Genomic DNA, 19,371 nt, shown 5'->3' on the forward strand with positions numbered 1-19,371 from the left:
ACTCCACGCATTGACAGGGCAGTGCTGGAGAGCGAGGGAGAGCTGACAGGGCTGACCAACTCAGCTATTTCCCAGGCCCAGACCCAGGGCTTTGAGTTGGCCCACCCCAACCTCTCCCCCATTCATGAACTGCTGGAGTTCGTGAAGGGCCTGGTCCTGCAGATCTAAAGCTGCAGGATCTCCATGACACAGGGTAACAACAGGATATCCGAGAGGAGTCCTGGTGAGGATCCAGTATTGATAATGTAGCAGAAACCAGAGGCCTGGAACCAGACCAATGACTCATTGCAATGAACATTTCTAAGTAAAGCTGTTTGGGCAGAAGTACTGTGTGACACATTGCAGCTTTCATGGTGAGATGATTTTCGTGGTTTTTTTTTTTTAATTAATTTATTTTTTATTTTTTTGTTTTTATTTTTTGTTTTTGTTTTATTTTGCAAGGGGAGAAGAAGGATATGGAGGAAGAGGAGATCAAAGGGATTGGGCTGCGTGATGTGAAATTCACAAAGAATCATTAAAAAGTTAAAAAAAAAAGATGGCCACAGTGATCTGTGTTGGCCACTTATCAGGGTGTAAGGACTTTGTAAGCATGCACACTAATCGTCCCGTGTCAAAAAGAGTGCTGACTGGTAGAATTAAGTATTTGCAGTGTGGTTCTGGGATCACGCTCAGAAGTTTCCAGTTCTGTAACTTTAATAAATATGGATGGAGGAAACTGCTGACCCGAGGGGTGTGGCAGCTGAGCTCTGAATAACTGTGGTTGTTGGAGAGCTGCGTGGCTGACGAGAGGGCAGAGGTGGGATGAGAGGAGAGCCTGGGGTGGTGATGGAAAGGTCTTCCTAAGAGGTACTGATGGACAGGAGCAGGACTTCCCAGGTCCAGCCTGCTGCCTCAGGAGGTTGTTCAATTAGTGGCTAATGCCTTCTGCTTTATTTTAATTCTTGTGGGGCCTGGAATCAAACTCAGGGCCTTGCATATTGAGGGCTTCTCATACTCATCACCCCAAGCTCCTACTCCTGCTTGGGACAGGGTCATTTTGTAAGTCAGGCTGGTCTCACACTCATGTCAATTCTCCTCCCTCAGCCTCCCCAGTACCAGATTTGTAAGCATAAGCCCCCATGTGTTTGGCTTGTGTTCTTTCAGGAGGAAGAAGCGAGAGGCCACTTTAGAAAGCATCCATTTAAAAGCTGAAATGTTCTTCATGGAAAGGCTTCACCTTCAGTTATCCTGCCTCCTAAAGTGACTCATCCCCTCCCTGGAGGCGTTCTACACAGCCAGGGCTTTATTGAGCCAACTACAGACACATCAATTGTTGGACGATTGCTCCCACTTTGTTATGTCTTATAACTTGAAGGTGATTTCTTTTAACTTTTAAAATTAAAATATAATTACATCACTTCCTCCCTTCCCTTTCCTCCTTCCAGTCCCTTTCATGTTCCCCTCATCTTGGCCTCTTTTATGAAGGTAACTTTTGAAAATAAAACAAAGCAAAACAAAACTCAGTTGTGGAGATTTTTTTCCAAATGCTTTTGAAGAATTAGTTCTAAAACCCTTAGGTGATGCTGGTTGTTGGTGGTGTGTGCCTTCATTCCCAGCTCCTGGTGGCCTGTGGATTGACCTTGCTTGCTGGTTTTGTCTTTGCTCACTGAGGAGGAAAAGCAGCAATGCTCTTCAGAGAGGAGAGGGAAGGGACCACAACTCTCACTACTCACTTCTCTCCAGGGAACGGCCAGCTTGAGGCAGGCCTTTTCTGCTCTTGTGAAGGGTGGCAACTGTAGGTTTTGGGCAGAGGATGGACAGCGGAAGTTGGACCCGTTTCCAGGGCTCCTGAGTCAGTTCCTTGTGGTCTGTTTTCAGTTTTTCATCTGAAATGTTGTGCAATCCCAGACTTCAGCCACACCCACGTAAATTCTGAGTATATTTGTGGTACATTCCAACTCTAACTGAGGAGAAGATCTCTCACCTGCCAGTACCCCTTCTCCTGCCCTTGTGTGGGAGAATTTTGAGATGTGCTGGAGTGATTAGCTGCAGTGGTTATTTTGGATTGTCATCTTGACAGGATCTAGTACCCCTGAAGTGACAAGCCCCTGAGCACATCTGTGAAGGATTATCTCATTTAGCTTAGTTGAAGCAGGAAGACCTATCCTGAAAGTGAGGAGCATCATTCCATAGATCCCTGACTATCTACAAATGAGAATGTGGGCTAAGAGCAGCATTCATTTCGTCCCCCCGACTGTGGCTGCAATGTGAGTGGTTGCCTCAAGCTCCGGTTGCCATGACTTTGCCCACAATGGACTGTACCCTCAAACTGTGAGCCATAGTAGTTTTCTTTCCTTAGGTTGCTGTTGCCACCGATTTTGACATAGCAACAGAACACCATAACTCATACACCAGCCTTGTTTTTCCTGGATTGTACAGGTTTTAGTACTGCAAGTCAAGTGACCCAGGGCAGGTCATCTTTCTTCCTTGGTCTATGGCCAGCTTCCGCAGACAGGTAAATAAAGGCTCCAGCAGGGCATAGGCCTCAGAGTCACCTGTGGTGCTTTATAAACACCTAGTAAGTCTGATTGATTGGAACCTGGGGAGAGTCTCCGGCAGAAGGTTTAGGTACCTTGAGTGACCCTACTGCAAGGGGCTAGGGAGGGAAGAGAGCCTCAAGTGACTTAGAAATTAGGCAGGAGGATCATTAGGCAGAGAACCAGCCAAGCCTTTTCACTTCTCCCACACTCCAGAGTAACTGGGTACTGACAAAGCTTGGCTTTGTTCAGTACAAAGGGTGACTCGTACAAAGGGTGACTCGGTGTTTTCTGGCTGGAGGCCCAAAGGAGGGTGTGTTAATTACAAGAAGTGAGTGTCCACTCCAGCTTCTACCAGGCCATCTTGTTGTAAAACCAACGGCTGCTTACCATGCCCTGCAGTCTCTTTGGTGAGGGGATCAGGATGCGCCATTGCTGGCGGTCTATTGTAGCTCTGATCCCTGGTACATGGGAGGCAGAGGCCACATTCTTTCGCTCAGTAGGCAGCTTCCTCAAGGACACTGGGAGGCGGGAGAGCTCCTGGATGACCAGTGATGTCGGAGGGCTCCACCCTGTGACAAACAACAGAGGTGCTCTTCAAATAACAGACCCTTTGACAGCTCCCTGAACCATATGTACCATTCTTCGTGTCTCTCTCTCTCTCTCTCTTTCTTCTTCTCTCTGTGTGTGTATGAGTGTGTGTGCTCATCTAGGGTTTGTCACACTCGCAATCCTTGTTCCTGCCCCAGAGCTAGTATATGACCATCCTGTAGGCATGCAGAGGGCAGTATGCCACAGGACATGAGGCTGACGGGCTCTTGGGGTAGCATGCCATCACTGAGGTTCTAGGAGAACAACCTGGGATGATGGCACTAAGCCTCCCACTGGCCAGGAAGAGCCTGAGAGCTGGGGCAGAGTGTGGCTTTCTATAGACTAGTGTTATGAGTATCCCGGACAGTATAGCATGGTGGCCAGGAGCACAGGCTCTAGAGCCCACTTCCCTGGGTTGAGATATCATCTCCATCATTTATCAGGTGGGTGATCTTGGGGGAAGTAACTAACCTCTCTGAGCTCAGTTTTTCTCAATTTTATTTACTCATTATTAACTTTTTTTTTTTTTTGAGACAAAGTTTCTCTCTGTAGCCTGGAACTCACTCTGTAGACCAGGCTAGTTTCAAACTCACAGAGATCTGCCTGCCTCTGCCTCCAGCGTGCTGGGATTAAAGGCATTTGCTCCCAGCTGAGGCTGCCCTTGAACTCTTGATCCTCCTGACTCCATCCAAGGGCTGGGGATTACAGGCCTGTACCACTATGTTTGGGTCTCCCCCTCCCCTGCTCCCTTTCCCTCCCACTCTGTTCTCCTCTCTCTCTCCCTCACTATGTAGCCCAGGCCCAATTCTCAAACCTGTACTGATCCCTGCTGTAGCCTCCAACTGCCAGCATTAAGGTATGAGCCACTGCTCCTGGTTAACTGTTTTCGAGACAGGGTCTTACTCTGTAACAGCCCCGGCTGGTCCGGAACTCACAGAGATCTGCTTGCTTCTGCCCTGGTTGCTAGGATTAAACACGTGTGCCACCAAGTGTGGCCCTCTGGTTGTAGATCATCTTCTTGTTCATGGTTATTTTGAGGGGGCTGGACTTGAAGCTCAAGCTGGAACTCTTCAGTTTTGTTGTTTCTTTTTTTTTTTTTTAAAGGCAGGTCTTGTTCAAACTGGTCTCAAAAGCATAGTCCTCCTGCCTCCGCTTCCTGGAGGTAATTGTGGGCTTGCATGCCTCTTCCAGCTCTTTTCAGGTTCCTTGGCAGCTTCAGAATTAGCTCAGAATTTCCTGATATAGACATAATCCTTTTGTTGATGTGTCCCTACAACAAAACCCATCATGTCCAGACCTAGAATTTAAACTCCACTTCTGGCTTCTCCAGTCTCCTTGTCACCAACTCCTTTGGAGGAACTGAAATACCTTGGAAAGCCAACTCACCTCCTGGGAACAGGCTTCTGGGAAGGCAGTGGTGCTGTCCAGGTTCAAGTGTTGGCATTGCTGCTGACTCTCTGAGTTTCCTGGGGTGTTTTCTTTTGGGGGGGCGGTTTCAAGACATGGTTCTCTGTGTAGCCCTGGTTGTCCTGAAACTCACCATGTAGGCCAGGCTGGTCTTGAACTCTGAGATCTGCCTGTCTCTGCCTCCCAAGCGCTGGGATCAAAGGCGTGTGCCACCACTGCCCCGTCCCTGGAGTGGGTTTTAAGTTTCTTCTCCTTGATCCTTGAATTTCCATGTGCTTGATAATCTTGGCTAAATTTTTTGTTTTTATTTGAATCAGGGTCTTACTATATAGCTTTGGCAGGCCTGGTATGCAATATTTGGCCCTGGCTGGCCTTGAAGCTCAGCGTCTCATTCTGGGATTGCAGGTGTGCCCCATCATGCCCACCTGTGGCTAATTCTTATTCTTGTTGTCATTATTGCTTACTCCACCTCCACATTCTAAGTGGTTCTGAATGTACTATTTTCCCTTAGAATGAGGATGAGCTGGGAGAAATTCCCTTGGTGCCACTGTGGTCAAGTAGTTGAACCAAGGCAATCAGTCAACACACACACACACACACACACACACACACCGCACACACTCACAAATGATGATACTAATTAGAAGGGGTCAAGTGAGATGGCTTTGTGGGTAAAGGTGCTTGCTGAGCAAGCCTGGTAACCTGAGTTTAATCCCTAGAACTCCGATAAAGGAGGGAGTAGAGAACTGGTTCCATACAGTTGTCTTCTGTCTGTACCCCCCCCCACCCTGCAAATACTAAATGAAAAGGAAACCACGTGCATAGCACAGATCCCTCCACCTTCCTGCATGTTGGTCAAAACAGAGTCTCATCTGTAGACAGAGCAATGGAGTGAACCGACTGTTGCGGCATAGTGGGTGGGATCTCAGGGTCCAGGTTACCCAGGTTCCGCTTTCCCCCCTTCCAAGGGGTCTTGCCTCAGTCTCCCCCATGCTGAAAATGGCAACAGAGCCCCAGACACCATAATATTGCGTAAAGGTGACATGAAATTACAAAGGGAAAGCGTTCTGGATGAAGAAGGCACTCAGAAGTCGCTGACTGTACTGTTGTTCTCTTTGGACTGGACCCGTGGCACACCAGGCATGTTTCCTGGGAAGAGTTTGCTAATTATCCATCAGAGACCACCTATCCTTGGGATTAGGTTTTCTTTTCCTTTCCTTTCTTTCTTTCTTTCTTTCTTTCTTTCTTTCTTTCTTTCTTTCTTTTTTTTGCCACAGGCCTTGATCTTTGAAAGACTCCTCCTCCTCCTAATTCCTATTAACGAGTCTAAGCAGTTCCTAGCAACTGTCCCACCACCTGGCTGTCTGGGAAAGGTGTGCAACAGCGGAGGATAAGTGTCTGGGAATGAGGAAGATCCTGGAAAGGAAATGAGCTGGAGCAACCTCCCTCTGACCCCATATCTTGCCCTAGGCTTATGCCATAAACGCCTTCTGCTCTTGGTTTCCTTTAAACTGAGGTCTTGTTCTAAGGATTGTCCTGAAGTTTTGGTGAAAGAGAGATGAGCCCCAGACATGTCTTTGATATAACTAATACTCCACTAAAGGGTGGTTCTGAGATGTTCACTGTTCTTGGAGTTTCTTCACCAGCTTTACTGTGATTGTGTGTGTGTCCATATGTATAAGTAGGCCAGAGGTGGATGTCCAGTGTCTTCCTTGATCATTCACAATAATTTTCGTTTTGTTTTGTTTCTCAAGACAGGGTTTCTTTGTGGAGCCTTGGCTGTCCTGGAACTTACTCTGTAGACCAGGCTGGTCTCAAACTCAAGAGATCTTCCTGCCTCTGCCTCCTGAGGGCTGGGATTAAAAGCATGTGCTGCCACTGCCTGCACAATGATTTTGAGACAGTTTCTCACTGATCCTGGAGCTCATTGCTTAGGCTGGGCTGGCTGGTCAGTAAGCCCTTGGGATTTGCTCTTTCTTCCCTACTGAGGTTATGAGCAATGCCTCCAGCTTTTGTGTGGGTGCTGGGGTTTCAAACTCAGGTCCTTATATTTGTATGGCAGTCACTTTATCTACAGAGCTGTCTTCCCAGCCTCTCTCTTTCTTCTGGAGAAGGCAGGGAGGCAGCAGAAGCAGGCAAGGCATGTCCAGCACTTGCTGCGTGGCATAGCATGGCTGGAGTGTTTTGCAGTAGGCAGGGTCTTAGTGAGGCCTTTCTGTGGGGAGCTGGGAGCCACTGGTGGCTTTTACATAAGGAAGAGACATGAGTTCGCTTTTGTTTTGATCAACATCATAACCATCATAACAGCAATTATAGTGATCAATAGAAACCACAATTTTTGTGCTAGGCATTAGCTAAAATGCTTCAACATGACTCATCTTATTTAATCCTACCTTAGAGTTGAGTGAGGAGAGTTCACAAAGCTCATTCACACGGCAGCAGGGCTGAGACAAGCCAGCTGTCCAAACAGGAAGTTAATGCTGTTAACTAGTCTTCAGTCTCCCTAAACCTTGGTGTCTTCATCTCTGATATTAACTTCATAGTTTTTTTTTTTTTTTTTTAATACATGTAAAACACTTGGCATAGTGCCTGGAACACTATAACAACCCAATAAGGGTTAGTCATTGTGACTTTTGTGGCTATTTTCCATTTTAGAGTGTCCCCTGTTAAGCCAGGTGCTGGGTGGTACCACTGAGATGGCATGGGTTGGAACCAGTAAACCGGACTTATAAAGCCATTGCTGTCTGTGTAGGGTGAAGAAGAGGGTGTGCCTTCTGCATCTGCTTGTGTCCTCTTTGGTTGCCTTGGTTACCAGTCTGGACACCTGGTTCTCTCCACAGCTGGTGCTTCTCCAGCTCAGGTCTGGGAAAATCTGTGTTCTTCCACAGTGGTTTCTCTGAGTCCATCCGTTTCTTCCCTCTTTGTGTTTCTGTTGCAGCTGAGTGGGGGTGTAGGGATGTGTAGGGATGTATCCCATTGGAGGATGAACTGAAGGGAGCAGAGGCGGGAACTAACTCAAAATCTTTAAGGGAGGGCACACGAGCATGGGGAGGGTTGTAGGTTGCAGTGGAGAGATAGAGTTTTAGGTGGTATTTTGGATTTAGAATTGAGAGGCTGTGACAATTTAACACCACAAGGAGAAGAGAAGAATATGTGGTATTCTAGCCTGAAAGCTCGGATGCATCCCTTTTCTTCCATTTCTGCCTTTCTTCAGAAGAGGGTATCCATCTCAGGATGTCAAATCTCACTTCTAGGCTGGTCATTTCTAGTTAATTAACTTCCTGTTTTAAGATTAAAATTCTTTAAAAATTGTATTTGTTTTTGAAATGTCTGAGTGTTTTGCCTAGATTTTGTTTTGTTTGGGAGCGAAATCTTAGCTCAGGTAGGCCTAGAACTCACAGCAATAGTCTCCTGAGTGCTGGAATTGCAGGTGTGCACCTCCACCTTATTTCCTTGGCTTCCTTGCAGGCAAATTCAGCATTTCCACAACAGAAGTCAAAACAAGAATCCAGAAGGACTTCCCTTCCCTCTCTGAAACCTGCTTCTCCTCCTGTGAGTGGCCATTGTGTTCTAGACTGCAGGCTACAAAACAATGATGAGTGATGTCCCCCACAGCATCCCCTCCCTCCTGCTGCCCTGAATCACCTGCCCCCCATCATCAAGTCTTACTGCTTTGGGAATACCACCCAGGGGCTTCTATGCATCCACCATGTTTCTTCACACTTTCTCTGTCTTTCACCCCAGTTCAGCCACAGGGCTCTCCAGGGCCTCAAATCTTCTCTTTGATCTTGACTTCCAGATGCTCTCAGCATGACTACTAGCTTTCTGTGACTTCTAAAGCTCTCTATCAGACCATGGGCTTCCTCTGATAGCCCTTCTTAAGTGGGTGATGGGACAGTTCAGGAGGGAGACACAGCAGGTCTTCTTCATTTGAAGTTGATTTAGAGAAAGGAGCCAGAGAGAGAGAGAGAGAGAGAGAGAGAGAGAGAGAGATTAAATGTTTTTGTTGTGATGGTTTGTGTGAGTGCATTCACAGGTTTGTAAGTGCGTGTGCATGTTCATGAGTACAGGTGCAAGTGAATTTGGGTGTGCACGTGGAGGTCCGAGGTCAACCTTGGGTATTGTTCCTCAGGAACTGTCCACCTTATTTTTTTGAGACAGGGTCTCTCACTGGCCTGGGGCTTACAGACTAGGTTAGGCTGGCTGGCTGGTGAGCCCCAGGGACCTGCATGTTACTGCCTTGCCAGGGCTAGGGTTGCATGGGCTCTCAGGACTGAATTTAGGTCCTCCCATTTGCATAGAAAGCACTTCCCCTCTACCGAGCTGTCTCCTCAGCTTCAGGATAAAAGTTTTGAACTAGTTGATCTCTGTGCTTTGAAAGAGACACCAAGACGAGATCAGTGTAGAGGTGGTGACTGTCAGGGGGATGAATGGAACACTTTTCTGAGAAAAGGCAGATGCATTTTACAACAGCAGGACAGAATCTTAGGCTGGTGAAACGAGAAGATGCCCAGCTGGGCTGAGAGCTGGAGATTTGTGTGAAATGGATTTTTTTTTTTTTTTTTGAGATAGTGAGACAGTTTCTCTGTGTTGTCCTGGATCTTGCTCTGTAGACCAGGCTGGCCTCTGCTTCCCCAGTGCTGGCATTAAAGGTATGTAACATTCTGACATGGCAAGCTCTTTAAAAATATCTTAAACCAAGTGTGATGGTGCACGCTTTTAGTTCCAGCACTTGGAAGGCAAAGGCAGATGGCTCGCTGAATTGGAGGCCAGCCTGGTCTATGGAGTGAGTTCCAGGACAGCCAGGGTTACACAGAGAAACCCTGTCTAAAAAAAAAAAAAAAAAAGAAAGAAAGAAGACCAATAAATAATTACATACATAAATAAAATACTCTCTCTGTGTGGCTATACACTGGAAAGCCCAAGCATGGATCCGTCCTTGAAGGGTTTTTGTTTTGTTTTGTTGTTTTTTGTTAATGGATGGAGTTGCCACACTGAGAGCCTTGGGTGTGGCTGTCATGTGGCGAAATCCAGAGAGTTCAGGTCACCTTAGCAGCGCAGAACTTCTAAGAATTGGATAGGCAAATGGCTTTGTGGGGGCGGGGTGGGGGAGAACACCCCTGAGTTGTGTAGACAGGACTTGGGATGCAGGGCCAGGTCTAATGCTTATAAGCTGGGTCTTGTTGACACCCTCCCAGCCAGGGACTTCATCTACACAGGGCTGGGTAGTGGTGGCTTTCCTCCTTCCTCCCCTGCTGCAGTCATAACACGTGCTGGCTCCTCACAGGGCATTCCCACCCCCGGGGAGCCTGATCTTTCAGTGTGCCGCAGCATAAGATAGAGGTTTTTGTCACCATTACTACTGGTTCCTTCCTCTGGCATCTGTCCTCCTCTGTTTTGGGGAATGGTGGCTTAAGGCCAGCTAGTAGGACCGGGAGCCAGCTCTTTCTCCTCTGTTTATTCACATGGTTTCTATGGATGTGGCAAAAAAGCAAACAGACGTTTGACTAGATATACATGCTCGATATCCTGCGACATTTAAAACTAGCCCGTCTACTTACGTAGGCGGCTCAAGACATAACATCATGTAAAAATGAATAACGGTCCCATCAGGGGAAAAAAAAATGCGTTTTAAAGAAAAAGTTCTCAGCAGGCAGGAACGTGCAGATCCCTCACTGCTCTGAGAAGTGCCAGCTCCTGTGTTTTCTCAGTGGGTGCTCTGTGCCATCTGGGTGTGCGTTCGGAAGGACGTTTTCTCCCAGGCTATCCTCTTGCTGTGGCACATGGAGTGGGGCTTGGAATGAAGGAGAGCTCTGTGGATTCCTGCCGTGCCTCGGAGACAGGCTGGTGTTGAACAAGTGAGGAGCATTTGGATCCCAACAGACTCTTTGAGTCACTCTGGCTCCATCCACCAGGACTCTGCTTTGTCCCCTCTGACATGGGAGTTTGTGTTGTTCTTATTATTTTAATAGAACACCTTCCATTTCTTGTTAAACGACTTCCTACATATAAATAATGTATCTTGCTTGTGTCCATTCTAACTCCCCCTCTAACTCCCCCATGCACCAGGACAGAGCCCCTCACCCCTTCACCTCTCTCTTTCTTTCACCTCTCTCATTGGGCCCAGCTAGTGCTGCTGGTTGATCTTGTGCAGGTTTTGTACAGGCACCTATAGCTGCAGTGAGTTTATGAGTGCAACCGCCATGTCGCATCTCCACGACAGTGTTTTAGGGCACTTCTCTCCAACTTCTGGTTCTTACGTTCTTTTGTCCTCTCTTCCAATATGTTCCCTGAGCCTGGTGGGGGAGGCATTAGCAGAGATGTCCCATTTAGGGAGGAACACTCAATCCTTACTTATTCTCAGCCCTTTGACCAGTTCTGAGTCTCTGCATTGGCCACTGCCCACTGCAGAGGGAACCTTCTCTGACCAGGGCTGAGGACAGCACGAATGGGTAAAAACATAAGAGTTTAGTCAGAAAGCAGTTTAACAGCATGTTCATTCAGCAGAGGCAGCAGTAGGTTCCCACTAGGGTCCATCACTAGGTTTACAGTAACAGGCATGATGACATGGAACCCTAAAGCGGGATGTTCAGGAATGTGCCTGTACTACCACATCTGTCCAGATGCAAACAGTCAGTCCCCAAGCATGGAATAACTGGAACTTTGTATTTTAAGGGTGGAGAAGCCCTAGATAGGTTCCTGCCCTCAAGAATCAGCATCTAGCTGGAGAAAGGAAAGGGAGGCTGTGGAGATAAATTGAGAACACTCAAGGCGGCTGGGGCCAGCCCTTCTTGCTGTGCAGACATCCTGGAAGGCATGAAGTGCTGGGCAGGGTGTGCTGACAGCTAGCCATGCTCAGCCTCCTGGCAACCAAAGCAGGGAGAAAGGCGAATCTGGTATTCATTGTGTGGTTGTTTCTAATTTCCTTCTGCTTTCAAGATCCTCTTCTGAGGGAGAACAATGCTCGAACAGCTAGGCTTGGTTTTCCTGGCACCTGCCCAGCCACGGAGAGGGCCAGGCACCCGAAAGCATACAATGGAGAGCGCTTGCAGCACAGATGCTCTCTGACATCCCCTGAGAGTCACTGGGGACAGCGAGGTGGAGGATGGCTGATAAATACATTGCATGTATAAATGTTATTTTAAACGTTCCCCAGACCACCAGAGTTCCAATGATGGTTCAGGTGTCTGGAGGAGGACACAGAGTTAGTTACAGGACTCCCTTCAGGACTTGGACCAGGAGCTAAGGGGCTACTGCATGCCACCATGGCCCTGGAAGCAGGGGGCAGTGGTGGGTACTGAGGATATCTACCTGATGGGTTCAGCTCAAGGACCAGGGCTTGGGAGGGTCCTAAGATTTGTCTGCTATTTCCACAGCCCGGGTCTTGAAGGCTAGCTAGGGGCGGAAGGCCCAGGGCTGTGTCCAAGGAATGGGGTGGTGTTTCCTCTTTCCTTACTGTCTTCACACTTGGCCTTTTATTTGCAGAGTTTAGAACTTTTATCAGCCTTTCTGGGTTCACTTCTCATCACCCGATAATAGAACGGTTGTAAAAATAATGAGTCTCTCTCTATATAAAGAGACTAGGGGATGGGTAGGAGAGTTCGTGAGTGTTGCCTGCAGTCGGTGGGGTCTGTTGGGAAAGATGGTGTAAGAATGGTAGTCAGTCTTTGATCACCTCCCCCTGGGGGTGCAGCCTTGCCTAGCCACAGAGGAAGATGATGCAGCCAGCCTTGATGAGACCTGATAAGCTAGTGTCAGATAGTAATGGAGGAAGTCCTCCCTTATCAGGGGACTAGGGAAAGGGCATAAGGGTAGGAGAGGGAGGGTAGGTGGGACTGGGAGGAGACAAGTGAGAGGCTATAGCAGGGATACAAAGTGAATAAGTTGTAACAAATAAATATATAAATAAAATTAAATAAAAAAAAGGATGTAGTCAGGAAGACAGAGTGAGGAGTGACTCAGCCCATCGAGGGGCAAAGGACAGTCATCTTTTAGATGTGACCATATTTAATATGTGACAATATTCAGAAGAGGGGACCTAGACAGATTGCTTAACGGTGAAGAGCACTTGCTGCTCAGGTCTCAGCACCATCTCAGACGGATCTCAGCTGCTTGTAACTCTAGCTCCAGGGGATCCAAGGTATTCCACAGGCACGCACACACACACACACACATACACACACACACTTAAAACGTTTTAAAAGGTGCAGTATTTGGATGGGTGGTTTATGTCTGTAATCCTTGTACAGAGGAGGTTGAGGCAAGAGTGTAGCTCATGAATTTAAGGTCAGACAGGGTCACATAGTGATTTTCAAAGGCATCCTAGGCTGCAGCGTGAGACCATGTCTCAGAAAATAAGACGAAATAAATAAAAGCTGTGGGAAAGTGAGAAGGATTTTCTGTGTCTCCGAAGTGTCAGTTCTCCATCATTCCTGCTATTATTTGTTCAGTTGTTTACACTGAAGATTTATTTATTTATTTAAATTGATTTACATTTCTCCCTCTCTCTCTCTGTGCATGTGTGGGTGTTTGTGTGTGACAGCACTCATTCAGAGGTTAGAGGAAAACTTGTGGGACTCAGTTTTCTCCTACATTTGTGTTGGTTCTGAAGATCAAAGACAGGTTGTCAAGCTTGGAAACAAGCACCCTTACCTGCTGGGCCATCTTGCCAGCTCCCCATTATCTTTTGGGTTTAAAGACAAGGAAGGTGTCGGTACATATCCCAGGCTGGCATTGAACTTGTGATCGTCCTGCTTTGACCTCCTGTGTTACGGGTGTGCACAGCCATGCCTGGCATTCCTGTTAATTTTGAAAACCTTTAGTTCAGTTAGAGACGTTCTTCAGCTGGAGAAGTAGCTCAGCTGGTCGAGTGCTTGCCTAGCAGGCACAAAACTCTCAGCGAAGAAAAGGCCAGGGCAGAGGTGGTCCCCACACTTCCTCCCACGCTCCTCAGATCCCTTCTTCTCTGTTGTTTTCCGTGGGGACAGGTGTGGTCAGACGGCATGACCATCCTTTCAGTCATGATTACAGGATTGCACCGAGATGTGACCACAGTGTGAGTCATCACGAGATCTTCGGGACGTGATCAGTGACCATCTTTGTCCACTAGAAGCTCAGGCACTGAGACTCAGGCATGGACATGGTCACTCCTGGGCCGGGGGCTTGTCAGATCTCACCCGATCTGGTTTCTGAAATGGGAGAAAGTCTTGGAGGGAAAATAGAAGCTGTGGAAAGCAATCCCCGGGTCCCAGTGGGACTGGAAATCCTGCTGCAAGGCCTGGAATTTCAACTTCCTGTTTGGCCTGGCACTTGTTCCCCAACATTTTTGGCCCCGACACATCCTTTTCCTCCCCCTCTCAGGATGTTTCCTCATCTGCAAAATGAGGGGGTTGATTAGATCATATCTCAGGCCCCTTTAAGTTTGAAAAAAAGTGATGAATCTGCCTCCCAGCCACCTCCTCACTTCCCCCCCCCCCAGGCCTTTTGATTGACAGTGAAGAGGAACAATGTGTGTGCTACAGTCCCAGATCCCAGTAGAGAATGATCTAGCCCAACATATAAATGGCGGAGACAGAGAAAACCCTGTTTAGAGAAGGAGAGACAGAGGAGGTGGAAAGACGTTTTTTTAAGGCAAGTGTGTAAATGCTCTACAGATATTAGACAAATGATAACGAAAGAAAAAGAATGAAAGAGGAAAAAGACAGATGCATGATCAAGGGTTATAAGGGAGAGAGCAGGAGTTGCTAGAGCAGGGTGGCTGTATCAGCAGCATGCTCACAGCTGGGGTGAACAGATTTTGAGGTGCTGGCCTCAGCACAAATCAGTGCTGGGAGGTGCTACTGTTTGGATGTTGAGTGCTCCCTGAAAAAAAAGGCTCATGTGTGAAAGACTTGGTCTGCAGGGAACCCTTGGGAGGTGATGTCACCGTTAGGAGGTGAAGCCTGCTAGGAGAGACTTAGGTTTTTAAGGGGTGTGACCACGAAAGGGATTGTGGGACCTCAGCCACTATCTCTCTCTGTTTCCTGGCCACAAGGCGAGCTGTCCACTTCTGTCTCCTGTAGCTGTAACTGGCCTGGCAGAAGTGAAGGTATTCTAAAGAGTCACCTGTGTCTCTCAACATGACTGTCGAACTACTGACACGGTAGACTTCAAAGAAATGGGAATTTCCCCAGAATTCTCATGCTGGGGAGAAGAGAAGTCACCAGAGGGGGGAACTTGTTTCCTGGAAAGAGATCCCACACAGATCTAATAGCTTCCAGGATGAGACTAAAACCCAGATAAAAATGGGCTTTCGGTGATGAGGTCACAGCTTGAGGAAGACAGCTTGGATATGCATATCCTTGGCCGTCTATCGAAAGTTTGATCTCACTTCAGGACCCTGAAAATGGACTTGGGGATGGGGGCTGCTGGATCTCTCTGTCATTCTTCCTTATGTGGTCACACTGAATAATCTCTGTTCTCTGCTTTCCATTTTTAATTTGGCTCATTTGGTTTATTGAGGATGGGCCTGGACCTGACATGCACACAGGCTGTGAACCCCAAGTTCAACAGCCACTTGGCCCCATCAAAGGTCCAAAGCAATGGGGTGTGTCAGATTTTCGATTATGTTCTCCATAGCATATGGTTTCAGATAAGTGTTTCTCTTTATAATTAGAAATTATCCTGGTTATTTTATGATAGTAACAGAAAGCTGATCATACAAGGAAACTGACAGCACACCACTCTTCCTGATTCACTATAGAAGAGCCTCATCCTGTGAGGGACCCTTCCCCTGGGATTAAGCAGGAATGGCTGTTAATGTCACATGACAGTCTGAGGGTAACAGACTGGGTGGTCCAATGATTCAGGCAATCACTTCCCTATGGGCTCTATCAGGAGGACAGTCACATGTTCTCTTGCTTCTCACCAAAAATAACAACCCAGGTATTATTCCTGGAGTCACATAAAGGAAGATGAAGAGAAATAAGAACTGTGTCACATGCCTGTAACCCCAGCTACGTAGGAGGCCAGAGAGATAAGGCTTGACATTGGAGGCTAGCCTAGGCAACTTAGTGAGATCCTGTCTACAAAGAGATGGAGAAGTAGCTCAATGGTAGAGAACTTGCATAGTTTATGCAATGCACTGGATTCTGTCCCCAGTGCCCAGTGGGTGTGGGTGCCTGTAGAGGCCAGAAGAAAGCACTAAAGCTCCCCCAGCTGGAGTGACAGGCAGTTGTGTATGGCCTGACTTGGATGTTAGGAGCCACTTCACATCCCCTGGAAGAGCAAGAAACAGGTGCAGCCTCGGAAAGTCATTTTTCAATGGCCAAGGCTAGAGGTGGCTTCAATCTTCCCGGCTCCTCACCTTCATCTGGTATTTGGGTGTTCTCTAGAACACATTGTCCTCTTCTGGTCTGGGGCTCGTACAGGGCACCCAAAGGACACACACTGACTTTCTCACAGCTTCCGTTTAGCCTTTGCTGCATGGAAATCACACAAGGACGTGCGTCCAGACCCAAACACAAGCAACAATAGGACTTTCCAAAGCTTCCCGGTAGGAACAGGTTTGTTTCGAGGTTCTGCTGGGGCGGGGTGGTGAGGAGGCCTTTCCAGCCTGTGTAGAGTGAACAGGATGGAGAGATGCAAATAGTGTTTGGAATTAAAAAAAAAAAAATCCCTCTGTTGTTGTTTTACAGGGCTGTAGCAGTGGCCAGGAAGAAAACTGCCCCGGCTCAAGGTTGTTTTTGTGGCTGTTCTTTGGAGCATTGTTCTAAAAATGGGAAATTACATCTTACCATGCCAAAGGAAACAAACACCTGCAGTTAAAGGGGCACCTTCCCTGAGGTGGCTTTTTGGAGCAAACACAATCGCAGTTACAAGCCACTTCTGGATAGACCCTGTGGTGGAAGTTTGATGGGTGCTTTCTTTGCTTTCCAGGGACGGGTGGGACGGGGGCTTATCTTTGCAAGTAGGGTGGGCTTTGGCAGCTGTGGGTGTAGGTGACTATCTACTTATCCACCCAATAAACGTTTATCAAGCATCATCTTTCTGTGACCACCTTGAGGAGTTTTGCTCATTTATTTGTGTTTCAAGATGATCTCGAAATAATGTGACCCAAGTTGGCTTCACACTTAACAATCTTCCTGCCTCAGCCTAGAGAGTGCTGGGATTTCAGGTATGTACCACTATACCTTTGGGGTCTGTTCTGTTTCCTGCCCTGGCTAGTTCAAATTCCTGGGAGGGTTGGCCATCGGCAGACAGCTTTCTTGCCACATTTTCTTCAATTTTCAGAGTCAGCACGTGACCAGGCAGAATCTCCACACATCCCTCTCTCTTCTTGTTTCCTCTTTCTTCTCTCCCTCACTCCCTTCTCTTTTGCTTAGTTACTTGAGGCAGTAGAAATAGAACTTTAATGCATCGATCATTACATTGCTCTAGACCCAGGAATTTCCAAAGTGCCCCGTCACTGGGGTACAGCCTGAAATTCTTGTACTCTGGTGGCAGACATTCAAAGATCTCTTTTTTGGATTAGCTGGTTAATACTTAACATTTATCCACAAAGTACAAAATAATCAGGCCTTAAAACTTATCAGGCATGAAATGAATGCATTCATCATTTCAGAATGATCTGGAGTTTAGGAAGAATCAGGCCCTGTGATCTGATTTCATCTTCATTCAAAACAAGAGGGTGGGACCAGAGGGCTTGATGCATTTCAAGCTCTTTGGAATTTCGTTTATGAGGAGCTGCCTATGCTGTGTATGAATTCCTAAGCATAGTGGTTAATGTGTTGAGGGCGGGTCCAGTATTCTCTCTGGGGCCACTTGGTTGGCGATGCTGTTCTGTCTAGAAGCAGAGAGATGGAATAAAAAGAGTCTCCGGCTCTGTCACGGAATTTACTCTCTTAGTTTTCCCATCGGTAGCAGCTTTAGCAGTGGTTCTCAACCCATGGCTCGTGACCCCTTGGGGGTCACACATCAGACATCTTGCATATCAGATATTTACATTCTGATTCATAACCGTAGCAAAATTACAGTTACGAAGTAGCAATAAAAATAATTTTATGGCTGGGGAGGGGGGAAGTCAACACAGCATGAAGAACTGTGTTAAAGAGCCGCAGTATCAGGAAGGTAGAGGACCACTGCCTCAGAGGCTCAGAAGACTTGCGATGCAGAAATGGAGACTCATGTGTGAGGGCCTTGCTTTCCTTTTGTGTGCCTCTGTGTTTTGTTTTGTTTTAATTTTTTATTTATTTCGTGGCACAGTCTTGTATATCTCAGGCTGCCTGGCACTTACTATGTAAGAAGAGATGACTTGGGCTTCTGATCCTCCTGCCTCCACCTCCCACGTGCTGAAATCACAAGGGTACGCCAGGACTTTGTGCATGCTAGCCAGGAGGTTGCTTTTACCACCAAACTGGAGATGCGTGGGGTTGGGAGGTGGAATCGCTGTTACCTGAAGGAGTCTTAAGGTGATCCAATTTAGCAAATGAAAATTTAGGATGCCTAGCTGAATGAGAACTTTTGGTGAGCCATGTAGGTGAGTCTTGAATGTTACCGTGGGTAGTAAAGGCTGGGAATCGGTTCACCTGGGAATGCTGGGAAGGGCAGATCACTGGGAACTGCTTATGCAAAGGGATGGAGGTGTGAAGAGAATACATTTTGTTTCTGGCTGCAGATAGTAAAATGTCAGTTTCACTGCAGCTTGCCCAGCCTAATTGGGGTTAGTTCAGGGGGCACACAAGCCAAAGGCATGGCGGGGCAGCAGGATCTCACGCAGAGCAGGAAGCAGTGCTGTTCCCGAGAACCCTGCTGTTCTGGGTGAGGAGTCTGTGCTTCCTCCCACAGGAGACTGGGAGCAGGGGAGCCCTTTAACCCACCTCCTAGCATTGGGATCACAGGCCCGCTGCCACATCTGGCTAGTTTACTTATTTACTGTTCCTATGTGAGTGCTGGGGATCTGAACTTGGGTCCATATGCTGGTGCAGTGAGCACTTTCTACCCACCGACCCACTGAGCCATCTCCCCAGTTCCTGCTTTTTTTTTTTTCCTTGCCTTTCTGAGGCTGTCCTTGAAGTCCCAGCAATTCTCCTGTCACAGCCTCCCAAGTGCTGAGGTTATAGGTCTAAGTCCATTAGCCCAGCTGTTCACACCTTGATCTAAAACCCAGGAAGATCCATTTTGGACGTGTGGCCTCTTAAGCTCGGTGTGTGCGGTGTGTGTTTTAAGCCATTAACGCTGTGGTAATTTGTTAGACAGGTTTACAGGTCACTTGCAATAATCCAGGAAACATGCTGAAGGCCTAGTGCAGGCAGTGGAGCAGAGCAAAGGATTGAATTCCAGGTATTGAAAAGGACTGAAATGGGTACTGAAGGCGGTATCCACCCCGAGATCTCCTCATCTCTGTTTCATTCAGGAAGCCCCTGACCACATTTCTGTCCTGTCCTAGGGCAGACAGAGTGTTTGCATTTCTGATAGGAGAACTCCTCTGAGGACGAACCCCCAAGAAAGTGCTGCAGTGAGACGCCTTGTATGCTATGGGCACAAAGCTTCAGGTACTTTGTCTTAACAAGGCCTGTGTGCTGGGCTGGGCACCTGTTTACTGGCCAGGGCAACAAACCCAAGTTTCTAGCTCTGGTTTATCAATTCTGAAGCTGGCAGCCATGCTTGCTTAGCTGAATCTATTTACAGGCTTTTTTTTTTTTTTTTTTTTTTTTGCAGATACCATAATTTTGTAATTTTAGTTCGTGGAAGTACACTGGGTGGCTAGCTACTGATGACTCATTTCACATTCTCATACGCCTGTTGATATATTCAGCAAGTGCTTGGGAGGACCGTCCTCTAATTATGGGTTTCAGAGTGCATTGTTTGCCTGGCCCTA

At 47.4% G+C, this 19,371-nt stretch overlaps 1 protein-coding gene across 3 annotated transcripts in view; it reads left to right on the top strand.

Annotated features, from left to right (window-relative positions):
- Positions 1-16,552, top strand: part of Ahnak (AHNAK nucleoprotein) — an 83,439-nt gene extending 66,887 nt beyond the window's left edge. For 2 of the 3 annotated variants that reach the window (XM_021651840.2, XM_060386215.1), the window contains one exon: positions 1,144-1,488. Coding sequence is in view for 2 of the 3 variants with exons in the window: in XM_060386215.1 (XP_060242198.1) it covers positions 1,144-1,169 (26 nt within the window). In the remaining variant the exon portion in view is untranslated. Of the gene's footprint in view, positions 1-1,143; positions 1,489-16,189 lie in introns of those variants that run through there. The other variant, XM_021651841.2, reaches the window with a different exon arrangement.
- Positions 16,553-19,371: the final 2,819 nt, after the last annotated feature.

The sequence above is a fragment of the Meriones unguiculatus genome, chromosome 1 (assembly GCF_030254825.1).
Source record: "Meriones unguiculatus strain TT.TT164.6M chromosome 1, Bangor_MerUng_6.1, whole genome shotgun sequence".
Lineage (NCBI taxonomy): Eukaryota > Metazoa > Chordata > Mammalia > Rodentia > Muridae > Meriones > Meriones unguiculatus.